The following is a 16,270-nucleotide window of genomic DNA, read 5'->3' on the forward strand; positions in this document are numbered from 1 at the left end:
ATTAATACTACTTTCATCACTCTCAATTCAATATATTATACTTTACATTTATGATAAAGAAGAATGCACAATACTTGACAAAGTTACTCAAAACCATTTTTCTCTATTTCATTTAAACACTTTTCTTAATTTGTGTGAAATGGTCAACTGGCTCAGTTAAACTGGGTCGGAGGGAGGAAGTTAGAAAATGACTAAAAAGTTCTTCTAAGGTTTCACTAAAATTAACTAGAACAAGTATAAGATAATTCAAATTTTTCATTCATTGATTAGGGTTTTGGCCAAAGGCCTACATTCACAGAGGAGACACTAACAGTAACAAATTACATTTTGCCCATCAGATGTCACTAAATGACTTTAGGGAATTCAAATAACATAAACCCTATAAATAAAAAGCCGAATAAATTACTTAGTAATAAAATCTTGAAATTTGCTCCTCTCCCTTTCAAAATTACCCATGCCCTTAACTTTATGGAAGTTAACTTCCGCTCAACATTTTTCAGCGTAAGTTAAATCGTACTAACACTTTTAAGATCAGTTCAATCACTCTTTAAGCCGATTCAACCGATCTTAAAACTGGTAGCATCAGTTAACTCATGCTTAAACCCGCTGAGTTAAGGGAATGAGTAATTTTGGAACGGAGAAGAGCAATAATCTAAAATATTTGAGCCAAAAGGACTTTTTAACAATTCCGGTTTGGCCGATATCACTGACCAAATATGGAAGATATTATCCCACTGATGTCATTTGTTGCAGCTGCATACACTATCTTAAAAGTATATTTTGCTAATACTGATAACCAGTGTTTCTTTTTCTCGTTTACCGAATGATCTTGCACACCATGCCCCTCATCATTTATCATCTTCACAATAATTGGGTCAAACACATTTGAAAGAATTCTCCTATAATAGTCAAAATCTTGTTGTTCGCCATCCACATTAACTTTAAGCCACATAAAGACCAAATCAATTGCATTATTGATCTTTTCTTTTTCTTCTTGAGAAAGCTTCGAGCTAATATCCTTATCATTTATGGCATCCCTCATATTGTATGCGTACCTCTCTAGTGCATTTTTTGCTTCAACCTTCTTCCTATGCCTCATGTCTTCATCTTTGTACTTCTCAGCTTCTCTGATCATTCTCTCAATTTCCTCCTTTGACAGCCTTTCCTTGTCATTTACTATTTCAACTTTCTTATAATTTCCCGAGACTTTTTCCGAGGCAGTGACGTGTAAGATGCCATCGTCGTTAATTTGGAAGTTGACCATGACTCTAGAAACACCTACCGGAGCAGGAGGAATTTCCAACTCAAATTTTCCTAGAAGGTTATTGTCCTTAGTTGTTTGCCTCTCACCCTCATAAACATCAATTGCCATTAATTTTTGGTTGGATTTAGCATTGAAGTATGACTTTTCCATATTGGCAGGAATCATGGTATTCCTAGGAATTATTATGTCCATGAGTCCCCCTAGTACTTCGGTTCCAAGGGACAATGGAATGACTTCCCTCAATGTCAAATCTTGAAACTTTTCACAAATCTCACCACTCAATATAAAAGCATTGACAGCGGCACCATATGCAACCGCCTCATCAGCATTGATTCTTTTGCATAACTTCGTCCCACTATGCTCATTAATTTTAAAGAAATCAACCAAAAGGTTTTGCACTTTTACAATCCTCGTAGAGCCGCCAACAAGCACAACATCATGAATGTTACTTTTGACTATCCCACTATCTGCTATACACTTTTCTACAATCTCAATGCACCGGTCAAAAAGATTCTTGTTGAGATCATCGAACTTTGCACGACTAATCGACGAGGAGAAATCTGTACCTTGGTTTAAACATTCTATCTCAATGGTAGTTTCAATATTGACAGAAAGTATCCTTTTTGCTCTCTCGCAAGCAGTCTTCAGCCTCCTAATGGCTCTTGGATCTCCACTAATGTCATTTTTATGCTTCCTCAAGAACTCTTTCACAAAATGGTTCACCATTGCATTATCAAAGTCTTGTCCCCCGAGGTGAGTGTCTCCTGCAATAGCCTTAACATTGATATCACCATTCTCAAATGTGAGAACAGACACATCCAAGGTTCCACCACCTAAATCAAAAATGAAAACATTTCTACATCCATCATTAAATGGTTCTGTGTCAAAGCCATATGCAATTGCAGCTGCAGTAGGCTCATTGAGTATTCGCATAACATTGAGCCCAGCAATAGCACCCGCATCTCGAGTAGACTGGCGTTGTGAGTCATTAAAGTATGCAGGCACAGTTATAACGACATCCTCCACTGTTGATCCAAGGAAGGCTTCTGCTATCTCGCGCATTTTCACCAATACCATGGATGAGATTTCTTCAGCAGCAAAATGCTTTTCCTCGTCTTTATAGTTAACAACAATCTTGGGTTTGTCATTCAGGTCGCCAATTACTTTGAATGGCCACAACTTCACATCACTTTGTACTATGGGATCACTAAATTTCCGACCAATTAGCCTCTTTGCATCTACAAAACAAAAGAGAGTTGTGTACACTATGAAAAAAAATTGGATCGCTTTATGAATTAATCATTTTTATGTGGATTTGAATAAATCCATATATATAAATAGGATAACTTTAATATATATAGCTTGTATAGAAAATACTCTTATATATTTAACCCTGTAAGTAATACAATCTTGGGATTTTGGTCCCTTATAAAAAACGAAAATTGTTGTTGACACATTGCATAAGGTTGTGTCACACATGTAAAAGACGCTTTTGCCCCCTCGGCAGTTAACTGCCGAGGAATTCAAAATCCGGCTGCAGTTAACTGCCGAGGAAAACCTCGGTAGTTAACTGCCGAGGATTATGTTTTATCAGATGAAACAGGAAACCTGCTCCCCCTACACACTATTTTCATCAACTTCCATACCATTTCATCCAATCCCCCCCAAATCCAAAATTTTTTTTTCATCAAATCTCCCCCCAAATGATTCAAGCATCAAGCATAGGAGCTATCAACAGACTCTAGACGTAAAAAAAACAGGTATTGAGCATTTTAATCGGTTTTTTTTATTATTGTATGGGTACCTACGTCAGTTACGTAGAACCCTGGCATGGGAATTCTCGGTAGCTTACTGCTGAGGAAAACCTCGGTACCTTACTGCCGAGGAAAACATCGGTAGTTAACTACCGAGGAATACTTAGGAAAAAATTCCACAACGAAAAAATGGCAGCTACTGCCATTTTTTCAATTTTGTTTTCTTTGTTTTGTTTTTTTTTTTTTAGTTCATTATGGCATTGATGTTTATGCATTAGTTAGTTGTTAATTCATATTTTTGTGTTGTTTAATTATAGTAATGGTAGAGAACGCGGAAGATGTTCAGGGAGAGACAAAACGAAATTTTGTCCAAATTTCCGGAGATGTCAAACCGCCTAAGGTTGAAGCCAAACCAAACATTGATGGAGCTTCCGTCCATGTTGAAGCTTCTAAATATTTTAGCCCCGATGTTCTCCCACTTCAAGCCCACGAAGTTGACACGGCTAGGTTTTTTTCGGACGACGTTAAGTGGAAAGATAGAGAAGAATTGCTTGAGTGGGTACGTCGCCAAGCAAATAAGGCGGGATTTACAATTTTTATACAAAGATCAAGCTTGATCCATCCAATGTTGGGCTTAGTGTGTGAAAGGAGTGGAGCTCACAAAGTGCCTAAAAAAAACCAAAGCATGCGATAACGGGCACAAGAAAATGCGGGTGCTTGTTCATGATTAGTGGATATCAAAGTACGCAAACAAAGGAATGGGGATTGAACATTCTTAATGGAGTTCACAACCATACGATGGAGCCGGCTTTAGAATGACACATTCTTGCCGGTAGATTAAAGGAGGACGACAAGAAGATTGTACGTGACTTGACCAAGAGCAAGATGCTTCCAAGAAATATTTTGATACACTTGAAGAAAAAAAGACCACATTGCATGACAAATGTGAAGCAAGTGTACAATGAACGTCAAAAAATATGGAAGACAAATAGAGGTGACAAAAAGCCGTTGCAATATCTAATCTCAAAGTTGGAGGAGCACAACTATACTTATTACTCAAGAACACAAAGTGAAAGTACTACAATCGAAGATATCTTTTGGGCTCATCCAACATCCGTTAAGTTGTTTAACAATTTTCCAACGGTTTTGGTTATGAACTCCACCTACAAAACCAACATGTACAAGATGTCAATGTTTGAGGTAGTTGGGGTCACTTCGACCGATTTGACATATTCAGTTGGGTTTGGATTCTTGATGCATGAGAAAGAGGAAAACTTTGTTTGGGTTTTAAAAACGTTGCGTAAATTTCTTACGTCAAAGATGAATATGCCTAAGGTGATTGTTACCGACAAGGATGGGTCTTTGATGAAAGCGGTTGGAATTGTATTCCCAGAAAGTTATGCAATGAATTGTTACTTTAATGTGCAAGCAAATGTTAAACAAAGGTGCGTCTAAGATTGTAAATATCCTTTGGGAAAAAAAGATGGGAAAGAGGTGAGTAATCGCGATGTTATCAAGAAGATCATGAGGGCATGGAAAGCTATGGTTGAATCGCCCAGTCAAGAGTTATATGCAAATGCATTAGTGGAGTTCCAAGATGGTTGTAGTGATTTCCCACCTTTCCTAAAGTATGTCATGACCACCTTGAATGAAGTGAAGGAGAAAATAGTGAGGGCATGGACAGACCGTGTGTTGCATCTTGGTTGTACATCCACCAATAGGGTAGAATCGGCTCATGCTTTGGTGAAGAAATATTTGGACAATAGTGTGGGTGATTTGGGTACTTGTTGGGAGAAAATACATGACATGTTGTTGCTTCAGTTCACTGCGATACAAACAACCTTTGGTCAAAGCGTTACCGTGTTGGAACATAGATTCAAAGATGTCACTTTGTACTCCGGCTTAGGTGGTCATGTGTCTAGATATGCTTTGGACAACATTGCTATGGAAGAGTCACATTGTAGGGAAACGTTGTTCGGAAGATGAGGAAGATTCTATGTCACTTGATCTTCTCCAATCACTTGCCTTTTAACGAGTGATTTTTTTGTCGGTGTTAGTCCTTTTTTTGGTAGAAATTACACCGACGTATATTTTGGAGTCGAAATTGTAACGCCAATTTTTTGTGGCCAATATATAAGTAACATTGTGTAATTTATATTGATATATATGATAATATGACTTTTATTTACTTGAAACTAGTGCAATACTTATTTATAGCTTATTAATGTTTACGCATTTGATTTATTCGTTATTACATTCCATTTAATTTTGTTTTAATCTTTGATTTTTTTTCTTAAAGCTTTTGTCAAGTGAAACATGTGTGAGGTTGCAAAAATTGAAGGGCGTGTTAGGTACTCCGCGTTTAAAAAGACGGTTAAGGTTATGATAACGCCGACGGACTCTCTTGATGATTTGAAGGCACAACTTAACACTTACTTTGAGCATCTTGGTGAAAATCAATATACAAGTCACTTGTTCGGTCAAATGCCATGCATAGACCTAGGAGAAGATAGAGATGAATACGCATGGAAAACGGCAAGCTATATGCCTTGGCTTATTAAAGACGATAGCGATGTCGGATTTATGTTTCGGAATATGGTGGAAAATAATATATTATATATGTATGTTCGTTCCATATGCAATTGTGATGAATGTAAGTAAGGATTTAATTTAATGATGTGTAATGAGTTGTAATGTGTTGTTTAATTATGGACACTTTGTACCGTTTTGATGAATTTCAAACTTTTGTGTAGTTTGAACCAAATGTCGGTTTGATTTAATTATGGACAATTGTAAAGATATTGTATTTTTCTTGTTCATGACCGAGTTTCAATGTTGTATGATTTGTATTGCCTTTGGAAATGCTCTGGTTTAATTACAGGTAAAAACTGGCCAAAAAATGGCTTGGAAGTGCTTAGCATTAATGCAGAACCAACTGTCTGCATAAATGTTTTCCTCGGCAGTTAACTACCGAGGTTTTCCTCGGCAGTTAACTGCAGCCGGATTTTTGAATTCCTCGGCAGTTAACTACCGAGGGGGCAAAAGCGTCTTTTACATGTGTGACACAGCCTTATGCAATGTGTCAACAGCAATTTTCATAAAAAACAATAACAAATCAACTCCTATGTTTACCCCCTTTTGCACTTTTGGCCTTCATACCAATTTTGATCAAATCAATGCATACGTGACACCTATATCACTTTATTTATTAGGTTTAATTGCAGTTTTGCCCTCCTAAATATCATAATCTTGCGATTCTGGCCCCCTAAAAAATAGAAAGTCACACGTGGCACCCCAATTTAAATGATGTGTGGCCAAAATCGTAAGATTGTGATATTAGGGGGTCGAAAATTAATTATTTTAATGCATACTATCTATAAAATAAAACTACTACTAATCTATCACGTCTTTGAATGAACTTTGAGTTGAAATACTCTTATTAAAAAAAAAAAAATCATATATAAGCCACAATTGCATAATTCTCTTACAAAATAATCATGCATGTGTTTTCTTAAAAAAAAAAATTGTATTATCATGTATGAAAATAAAACTACTACTAATCTATCACGTCTTTGAATGAACTTTGATTTAAAATACTCTTATAAAAAAAAATCATATATATAAGCCACAATTGCATAATTCTCTTACAAAATAATCATGCATGTGTTTTCTTAAAAATTTAGTAGAAAGTAATCGAACATTGTCGATATGCTCATGAACTTTACTAATAATTTTTGGCTTAATTGCACTTTTGACCCCCTATCTTTTTAAAAGTTCCGATTTTGGCCCCCTAACTAATTAAAATACAAAACAGCCCTCTATGTATTGGATCTTTGGCAGTTTTGGCCCCCAAGGCCACTTTTGACTTAAGTGAGGTGTCACGTGTCGACCATTGTGGGTGCCACATCAGCGAAGAGTAAGTCAAAAGTGGTCTTGGGGCCAAAACTGTCAAAGATCCAATACATAGGGGGGTGTTTTGTATTTTAATTAGTTAGGGGGCCATAATCGCAACTTTTGAAAAGATAGGGGGTCAAAAGTGTAATTAAGCCATAATGTTTTTAAGCTTTTGAAGATCTATTAATATAAAATAATAGTGGTCATTCATCATGAGTTATTGCTTTAAAAAAAAACAAAGAACCAAAACTTTAAATACTCTTTACTTTTAATTTTCATATCAGATAGATTATTGAAAAGAAGTATTTAGTTTCTCTTGTTAACTTCTTTATATTGTAATAGAACCGAAAATACATATTAATAAAGAAAATATCAAATACACCTACTAATACTATTACACTTTAAAATAATCGAAAATACATACTAATAAAAAAAAGAGTTAAATATGTTTGTAGTCACTATAAATATACCATATTTTTGTTTTAGTCCTTCTAAAATTGACTTCAACTTTTAGTCCTTATAAAATTTTCAATCACTACTTTTTGTCTCTATTTTATGTAACTTTTTGTATTTTTGTAATGAAATTATGCAGAAATATGTAAAATATTGTGAAAATCTCTCCCAAAAAAAAAATTAGAATTTTTTAACAAAATATAAATTGAATATAAATTTTTAACTGCAAAGGTATAAAAATTCATATTTAATTCATATTTTGTTAAAAAAAATGTAATTTATTTTTTTTAGAAAGATTCTTACAATATTATAAATTTTTCTGCAAAATTTTATTCAAAAATATAAATTCTACATGAGTTTACTTTAAGGGAAGGACCAAAAGTGAAGATGAAATGTTTTTGGGACTAAAAGTTGAAGAATTTTTTTAAAGAGACTAAAACGAAAAGTTGACATATTTATAGGGACCAAAAACCTATTTAACCCAAAAAAAAATACCAAACACACCTACTGATACTATCACCCTTTAAAAAATAATTTAGAACATTATGTAAGATAAAAGGGTGTAAGTGGGTGGGTTTGGGCTGGGTTTGACCAAACCCAAGACCCGAACCGAATAGATACACCGGTTTGAGTGAGGTAAAATGTCACCCGTTATATTAATGGATGGGTTTGGGCAAACCCACTAGTTTTCAGTTTGGTTTGGGTTGGGTAGCGGGTTAGCCAAATTATTTTCTGTTTTTTTTGTTAATATTAAATGAGTCCTCATATTTTTTCTCATAAAAATTACTCAACTTTTTATTTTCTTAAAAAAAATGTGTAATCTATTTTACTATATTTTAGCGTTATAAAATAATAAGTTATAATATGTAGTAACAAATTTCATCATAAAATACTTGCAACAAACTAAAGTTAGATGATGTAAAATTGTTTTAACATCAAAATAACTAAAAAGTGCAACATCATAATTTGTAACTCTAACATGTTTTGATTTTCAATATAGAGGATGTGTCAATTTTAAAAATTTGACTTTAATTTTCAATATAGAGGATGTGTTGTATCAATTTTAGAAATTAGACTTGATTTATAACAAAAATATTTTTTTAAAAGAAAGATTATAACCAAAACTTTTGCTATTCTCCTTCCTCCCTATGAAAATGAAAATGAAAATAAAAATAAAAATATGAATATTATTGGGTAAGTCGGTTTATTGAGTCAAGATCCGGTTTTACCCAAAACCCGTTATTTTTTATAGATTTTTTACTTTTTAAAACCATATTCACCCAATCACCCAACCCAACCCATTTTTTGGGTCTTTTTGCGTGAGTTTGACTGAATTTTTGGATTGACTCAACCTATGTACACCCCTAGATAAAACCATAAGGAAAGGCATAAAATTATAAAATGTATAACATTTATCGAGACAAAATATGATAGTTTACCTCTATCAGATAAAATTAATTGCACTATTCTTAATAATTAATATTTCTCTATCATAATAATTAAAATTTCTATTTAATTTAAATATTAATTAAATTCAATTCATTTTAATATATCAATTTTCTACCAATTTTTTATAATATATCAAGTAGATATAACACTTATGTTCCCACACCTACGCTTCACTCTTCTTTCATACTTATGTTTTATTTTTTTATTTTTTTGTCAAGTATCCTAGTGGCAATATTCACACACATTATGTGTGGAGAAGTGGGAAATCTGGGGTTCGAACCCCGGCCCCTGCACAAATTCACCGGGGTTCGAACCCCGGCCCCTGCACAAATTCACCCTTTTCTCTCCTTTTATAGAAAATTATCAAGGAACTCGATTAAAGTACGATCCATGAAATGGGTTATTTTTATGTGTTTGATATATTTTCAACCAGTGCAGACCACCTTTAGACACAACTCCACCACCACTAAATTCCTCTTCTACAATTTAATTTCATGAACATTTATAAAATTTTCTCTCCTTTTATAGAAAATTATCAAGGAACTCGATTAAAGTACGATCCATGAAATGGGTTATTTTTATGTGTTTGATATATTTTCAACCAGTGCAGACCACCTTTAGACACAACTCCACCACCACTAAATTCCTCTTCTACAATTTAATTTCAAGAACATTTATAAAATTATAGCATAAGGAAAGGCATCAAATACACCTACTAATAAACACATTAATTACACAAACAAATTTGTAATGTACTAGGAGAGTCAAGAATAATTGAGTTTAGAAGCTTTTACCGAAAATAGTGTTTGTTGGGTTCGAAGCAGCCATATTGAAAGCAGCATCACCAATCATTCTTTCAGAGTCTTTGAATGCAACACAAGAAGGTGTTGTTCTTTTCCCATAGTCGTTCACTATTATATGTACGTCTCCATTCTTCTTACACACTGCAACACAAGAATAGGTTGTTCCTAGGTCGATTCCTATTGCTACTTTCTTACCTATTCCTGACATTTCTTTCTTTGCAATCACTCACACGTAACAAAGTTTTGAGTAGAAAATATAGAACGATGAGTTTTGAGAATAAATTGTTGTTTGAGTTGTTTCGTTAAATGTAAAGATTTGTGCATATATATAATAATATTAGTCTTACTATCACAAAGTAGTACGTGTTTGGCTGCTTGACTTGTAAAATTTCTTACTTCGGTCAACTTAGATAATTCTAGGGTTATGCTTTAGAGTATTTCAACTCTCAAGCTTAAAACACGGATAAAACACTCATTTCAAAAGAAATTTAGACAATCTCTCAACATTTAAGTGAATAACAAAAGTTTAGTATTTTTTTTGGTAGATAGACGAAATAGCAAAGACATCATAAATTTACAAACAAAAAGTAGAAGTGTCTAGGTTCGAACCCCGGTCATAATATCCGGCCTAACAATTTCGACACTATGTACCGGTTGAACTATAACTTATGTGACATAAGTTTAGTATTTATTTTTTTTTTGTCAATAAAAGTTTAGTATTCTACTAATTGATAAATGAGAAATGCTAAAATATAGCCATGGGCACGTATTAGCATATGACGCTTGATAAATTAAAGTCACTCAAAAATAGAAGGATTCAAATTATTCAATTAATAATATTTCTCCAGTCTCAAATTATAAGTCCTTTTGAAAAAAATTATTTTAAATTATAAATCATTTCATAATACCAATAAGACGTTAATTTAATTATTCAAATTATAATTTAAACTATTTTTAAGCATTTTTATATCTAATCTTTTTAATACTATTTCTTCGAGGGACAGATGAGTCAACAAAATTGTTGTATTTAGTTTATAATATGTACTAAATACATCAATATTTATCGATCTATTTTTCTCTTACAAAAAGAACCAAAGAGAGTGTTTATTAAGGAGATTATTGGAAGTAACTCCTAATTTCTCTTTTGTATAGAATATTATTTGCTTTTTTTTATATGTTGTAAATTGGTTGAAACAATTTAGAATTTGGGAGGAGGGACTAATTAAACTTACTTTATCAGGTGATCATGAAGAACTTTTCAAAACGACAAGGAAATACACTTTTTTAGTGTCCTAAAATAATAGTACAGTAAAAGTTTAGAAACAAGCATAAAAAATTATAAGAAATGATATTTTGACAACCACTTTTTGATAACTTTTGGACAATTTTCTCTCTCATACTCACATGATGTTGTTATCCTCTCTCTTCCTTTTTCTCGCTCCATTGTTTTTGACCAATAAGAAGTGAGAAAACCAAGGTTGTTAACAAAGTTATCATTAAATAGATGTTAATATATCATTTACTCAAAAATTATTTGGTGATAAGCATATCAAGTGAGGTAGGAGAGATGCGTCATATTAGTGAGGTAGGCAAGTGGATAAGGCATATGATTATTTGGGGTGTACAACATAACGTCAGTTGGAGCCTCATCTTTTGAGGAAATATGAGTCTTATGTTATCTTCTGGATTGAGGAGGACCCATATACCCAAGTAGTCTTATGTTATCTTATTAAAATGACTCCGTCAACCAATTAAAAGCCTGGCCCTCATCCAACAAATATTCTTTTATGAACACAATTTCTCATTAGAAAAAACACAAATTTATTTTTAAATAAAAAAATGAAACTTTTTCTTAGTACAAACAATCCAACCACACACTGTCCAATCCAACCACACACTACAATACGAATGATTTTTCACTTTATCCAACAACTGATAAATACTGTTTTTCTCATGGCTAAATAGTCTATTATTACGTTCCACATAAAAGACAAATGAGTTGCATAAAAGATCGCCGCGCAACCAACTCACCTGTCTAATAAGTAAACAAAATGACCAGGAATACTAAAGGATTGGCCATGGAAATATCTATCCAATCACAGAATAAATGCCAAAGATACTTGATAATTGTACAAGAAAGAAAGAAATATTGAGCCGTTTCGATTTCTCCACACCCGGACAAACACGAATGCACGTCATGAGTAAGGATTCCATGTGCCACCAAATTGTCCTTAGTCGGCAACCTGTTGCGAAGAAGTCTCCATGCTAGAATAGAAACCTTTGCAGGTACATGTATGTGCCAAATTAAATCAGAAGTTGTGTCCAAGGTATGACTGTCATCGATAATGAGCATCTGATAAACACTGCGAACAAAGTAACCACCAACCAGATCAAGCTTCCAAAGCCATCGATCTGATGACTGGTCCTGAAAAGTCAAATCAGAAAGCAAAATCTTACACTCCCCTAACAACTCCCACTCCCACAGACGCCTCCACCACTACCACGCTGCACCCCTTTCCGCCCAACCTAAAGCAAACATTTCCTCCACCGAACAATACTTATTGACACACAAATCATATAAACGCCTAAACTGCACCACCAAATGAATCCTACCTAACCACGGGTCAGCTCCGAAAAAAGTATCCCTCCCATTCCTCATCCTTTTCGAAATACACTCCTTAAACCAACCTCCACCCCCTCCGTCAACACCACCACGAACTTTCGCCACTTCCCTCCACCAAGACGAACCACTCTGCCCTCCCTCTCTCAAATGTCCATCGTCCTCTCCATAACGAGCTACCAGCACCCATTAACACAAACCATCTTTATCCACTAACATCCTCCAACACCATTTACCTAAAAGACCTACATTAAACTCCCTTATCCGCCTAACCCCAAACCTCCTTCCTCCTTACGTAAGCAAATAGTATTCCAACTAATCCAAGATCTTTTCCTATGATCAGTCATTTTCAGTAGGTTTTACCAGCAAAACAGAGGAGTATTAGTGCAATTGCCTATGATTTCGGGACATTTGTAATGTTTTCTATATTTGACTCTGTAATTCTGTTCATCCTGAAATATAGCAATTTTAGGATTTTTTTTTATGTAATTCATGAAGAAATCATGCAAATCAGCAAAGAAAAGACATCCAAATATTTATGTGGTTCTTGGGAAAATGAAGAATGAAAATTCAAGAGGCCTCATAAGACTTTATGGATGGAGGAATTATGTTCCCAAGTTCCAATATAACTTACATAGAAGCAAACACCTAAAAAGACGTAGAAACAGGAATTTTGGCATCTAGATGTCAGATCCATGCTCCCCGGGGATGGAACCATGCATCTGGAACATGAAGCTGCAAGGCATATGTGCCTCGGGGATGATCTATGCACCCCGAGCATGCTTTCTTGTTATACAAGTCGCAATTTTGTGATGTTTTACCCTTGAAGCCCGCGTTTTTAGCCCAGGTTCAAGTGGAAACTTTCCCTATAAATATCGTCTTCCTCATTCATAATTTCTCATTCATAACTAGAGCAGTTCAAGAGGAAGGCGTATTCTAGGAGCTTTTGTAACAGCCTGTTTTTAGCTAAGATTTATTTAATGATTATATATGCTTATTTGCTAAGATTTATTTAATGATTATATATGATTATGTGTTTATACATGCTTATTTGCATATTTGCTTATATGTTTGTTGTGGGATTAGTAGATTTTTAGCCTATAAGGGTATTTTGGTCCTTTTAGGACTGATGGTATTTTGGTTATTTGGCGAGTAAGGGTAAATTTGGAAGCGATTAGTATATTGGTGTTTTAGTAAGAATAGTTATTTTACTAAGTTAGAGGTAACTAGCAGTAATTATTTTTGAGATGGTAATAATTAGACGTTTTACTATGTTAAGTGAGTAGAAACATTTCTAATTAGTTGGTAAGAATGATAGGCCCAATATGAGGAATTTAACCTAGCCCAATTAAGTGGTGACTATATAAGCTTAACATGAATAGAAATTAGGTTAGAATTCATTTCATTTTTCTCATAACACTAAGGAGGCTATAGATAAAGGGATACAAGGACGAGAGGGAGGAGGTGACCTAAAGGGAGATTTCAAGAGGATTCAAGCTAGGAGCACGGGGGAGTGAAGATTAGCTTATCTTTGTGAAGAAATGAGGTAAAGGGAATGAATTTACCATAATTAAGCTATAATTTCACCTTTTTGATTATGGGATAAGTGTTTTTGTGTGGATTATGATTTTTATGATTTGTGATGTTGAATTTTGTGTTCCTAATTGATGAGTGATTATGAGTATGTTAAATTTCATGGAATTTATGTCTTTGTATGTTAAATCTCATAGTTGATGTTTGAAATAAGTTTTGTTGGTGATTTTTGCTAAATTGAGTGTAAACCATGAATTGGTGAGTGATTATTGTTCAAACATGTCTAAATTCACTTGATAACTGATTATATATGTTTTTAGGTTATTGGGGTTTGAATTGTTGTTGTTGTTTGTGAAGTTTGAATGAAAATGTGAAAATATGAGTTTTTGGTGGAAAATGAGTTTGATGATGAATTTGTGATAAAATGAGGTTATGATATCATGTTTGTATGTGTTTTGCTTGCCTTTAGATGTATGTTAACTAACAACAAAGTTTTGGAAACGAATTTGGGTCAAAGGGGATCAAAATTCGGGATTTTAGTAAAAATTGGAATGGGTTCCTAAGAGGAAACCCAAAAATCTGGGTTCCATGTCTGGTGCCGTTCGCCTGGCGAGCTGGAGCTTGCCATGGCAAGTTGCTTAGTGCAACACCCATGTTTTTGGACGTTTCGGGTAGTTGGGGGTCGTTCCGGACTTTCTTAAATGCTTCTTTTGATGTGTTTGATTACTATTTTCACTTAGAAACCTACTGGAACATCAAATGGTTTGGATTAAGATTGCTTTTGTGAATCGAATTGAAACTTATTTGAAAATGTTCAAGAACGTGAAATTTTCCAAAACTAGTTTTTCTCAAGTACAATGAGGGGGTTATGATATGTTTACCATAACTATGAGTCTAGAATGAATATGCAATGAGTATATAGGCTTGGAACTTGATTTTACTTCGAAAATGCATTACTTTTGGAAAATGATAAAATGAAACTAACTTAGGAAATATTTTGAAATAATCGGAATTGAATTATGACGAGGATATGTATCAGCTACTGTGATGTTATGTGATACATGAAACTACTTTGTGTTGTATTTAAATATGGATGCCTTGTTTTCGGTGTAATATTTGGAAAATGATAGTTTTGTGAAAATAGACGAACTTCGTCAAAGTAAGGCTTCATGATTGAATAACTTGCAAATGGCTTTGTGATCATGATAATGGGGTAGAATAAGAATGAATCAAGGATGATTGGATGTTTAATATGATGAATGTTATGTCGTGGTTAGTTGTCCGTCTTTTATGTAAAAATGTGATTTGTGAAATGTTATTGTTTCTTTGAGGTGAGACTTATTGATGATGATGATGTTTTGGTGATTTTAACTTGATGATATGATGATGACTCTTGTTGAATTATGACTTGTTGATTGTGTGGATGTAAATACTTGATAATGCAAATGGTAGTGTTTGGCGAAGATATTATATGATGATGTTGATTATATAATATATTGTGGTGAGTTGTGCATTGTCGAGTCTTTGCTTGTAAATCTATGCATTCATAGTCATGTCGAGTCTTTTGGTGAAGAATGTAATTGGTGGTATTTATTACGTTGGTGAAGAACGTAATTGGTGGTATTTTGTCACGTTAGTGGATTTATAACAGTAAAATTATCTCCGGAATCCTTTTGGTACCACATGCATGTAGAAGTTTCTAAAAACATTGCATGCACTACTAAATTGGTGAATGTATCATACTTGGATACGTGATTTGGTGAATATGTGCATTAGTGGAATTTCGATGAATGTGTGATGATGTGAACTTGTTGAGTTGGATGTGTTGATTAATATGCTATGAGGGTAGTGTGATAATATTCATGTGAAGTTGAACATGTACATGTGTAATTATTTAACGGCTTAGAATATTTATTTGATTTTATTTATTTATGGAATTTTATATAACCCCCAGTGGTCGTTCGGTTGACCACCGCGTCATTTCTTTGAATGGCGTAGGTGATTTGCATGCTTGAGGTGATTGCTTATCTTTGATGCTTGAGGACTAACATGGATGCTTCCTCGTTTACATTTTGCGTAGAGTCTAGATAGGTTCTGATGTAGGGGTGTCGGTCTTATGACCTTCTCGTATGATACTTTTGATGTTTTGTTTTATTTATATGATGTGAATGACTGTATCAGGGTGACGAATTTTATGTGGAGAGATACATGGCATGTTGAGATTATTACTCTTGATTTGAGGTTTATTACTTGGTAGTTGAATATTATATATGTCGAATGTCTTCCGTTGCAAATTTTTGAGTAAACCAAGCATGTTAATTTTGGAAAATTGTATGCTTTTGAATTATTGCATGATTATTGCTTTTGTGTTTTAGAGTGTTAGAGCTTTCTGGAGGAGTTTCTCTCTCCTCTTCAAGTTTTTAGGGTAAGTTTTATTTCTTTTGTAATTAGTCGTTTAGTTACCATGAGTAACTAAATCTTTTTAGGCTAGGGTTCTAAG

General features: G+C 34.0%; 1 protein-coding gene across 1 annotated transcript; it reads right to left on the reverse strand.

Moving 5' to 3' along the window:
* Nucleotides 1-237: 237 nt before the first annotated feature.
* On the reverse strand, nucleotides 238-9,913 carry LOC146914154 (heat shock cognate 70 kDa protein 2-like). Its single transcript, XM_085717071.1, has 2 exons — nucleotides 9,609-9,913; nucleotides 238-2,502 (listed from the first exon to the last, which is right to left on the reverse strand). The coding sequence occupies exons 1-2, from the start codon at nucleotides 9,823-9,825 to the stop codon at nucleotides 704-706; spliced, it is 2,016 nt and encodes a 671-aa protein (XP_085573197.1). The 5' UTR covers nucleotides 9,826-9,913; the 3' UTR covers nucleotides 238-703.
* Nucleotides 9,914-16,270: the final 6,357 nt, after the last annotated feature.

Source organism: Medicago sativa, chromosome 6 (genome assembly GCF_051527215.1).
Source record: "Medicago sativa cultivar Bolivia chromosome 6, Bolivia_mono, whole genome shotgun sequence".
Lineage (NCBI taxonomy): Eukaryota > Viridiplantae > Streptophyta > Magnoliopsida > Fabales > Fabaceae > Medicago > Medicago sativa.

Bases quoted from the DNA above. Each gene is read 5' to 3' on its own strand.
- LOC146914154 (XM_085717071.1), bottom strand. From the start codon at position 9,825: ATGTCAGGAATAGGTAAGAAAGTAGCAATAGGAATCGACCTAGGAACA. The intron at 2,503-9,608 runs GTAAAAGCTTCT...TTTGTTTTGTAG, and splicing joins CCCAACAAACACTATTTTCG to ATGCAAAGAGGCTAATTGGT.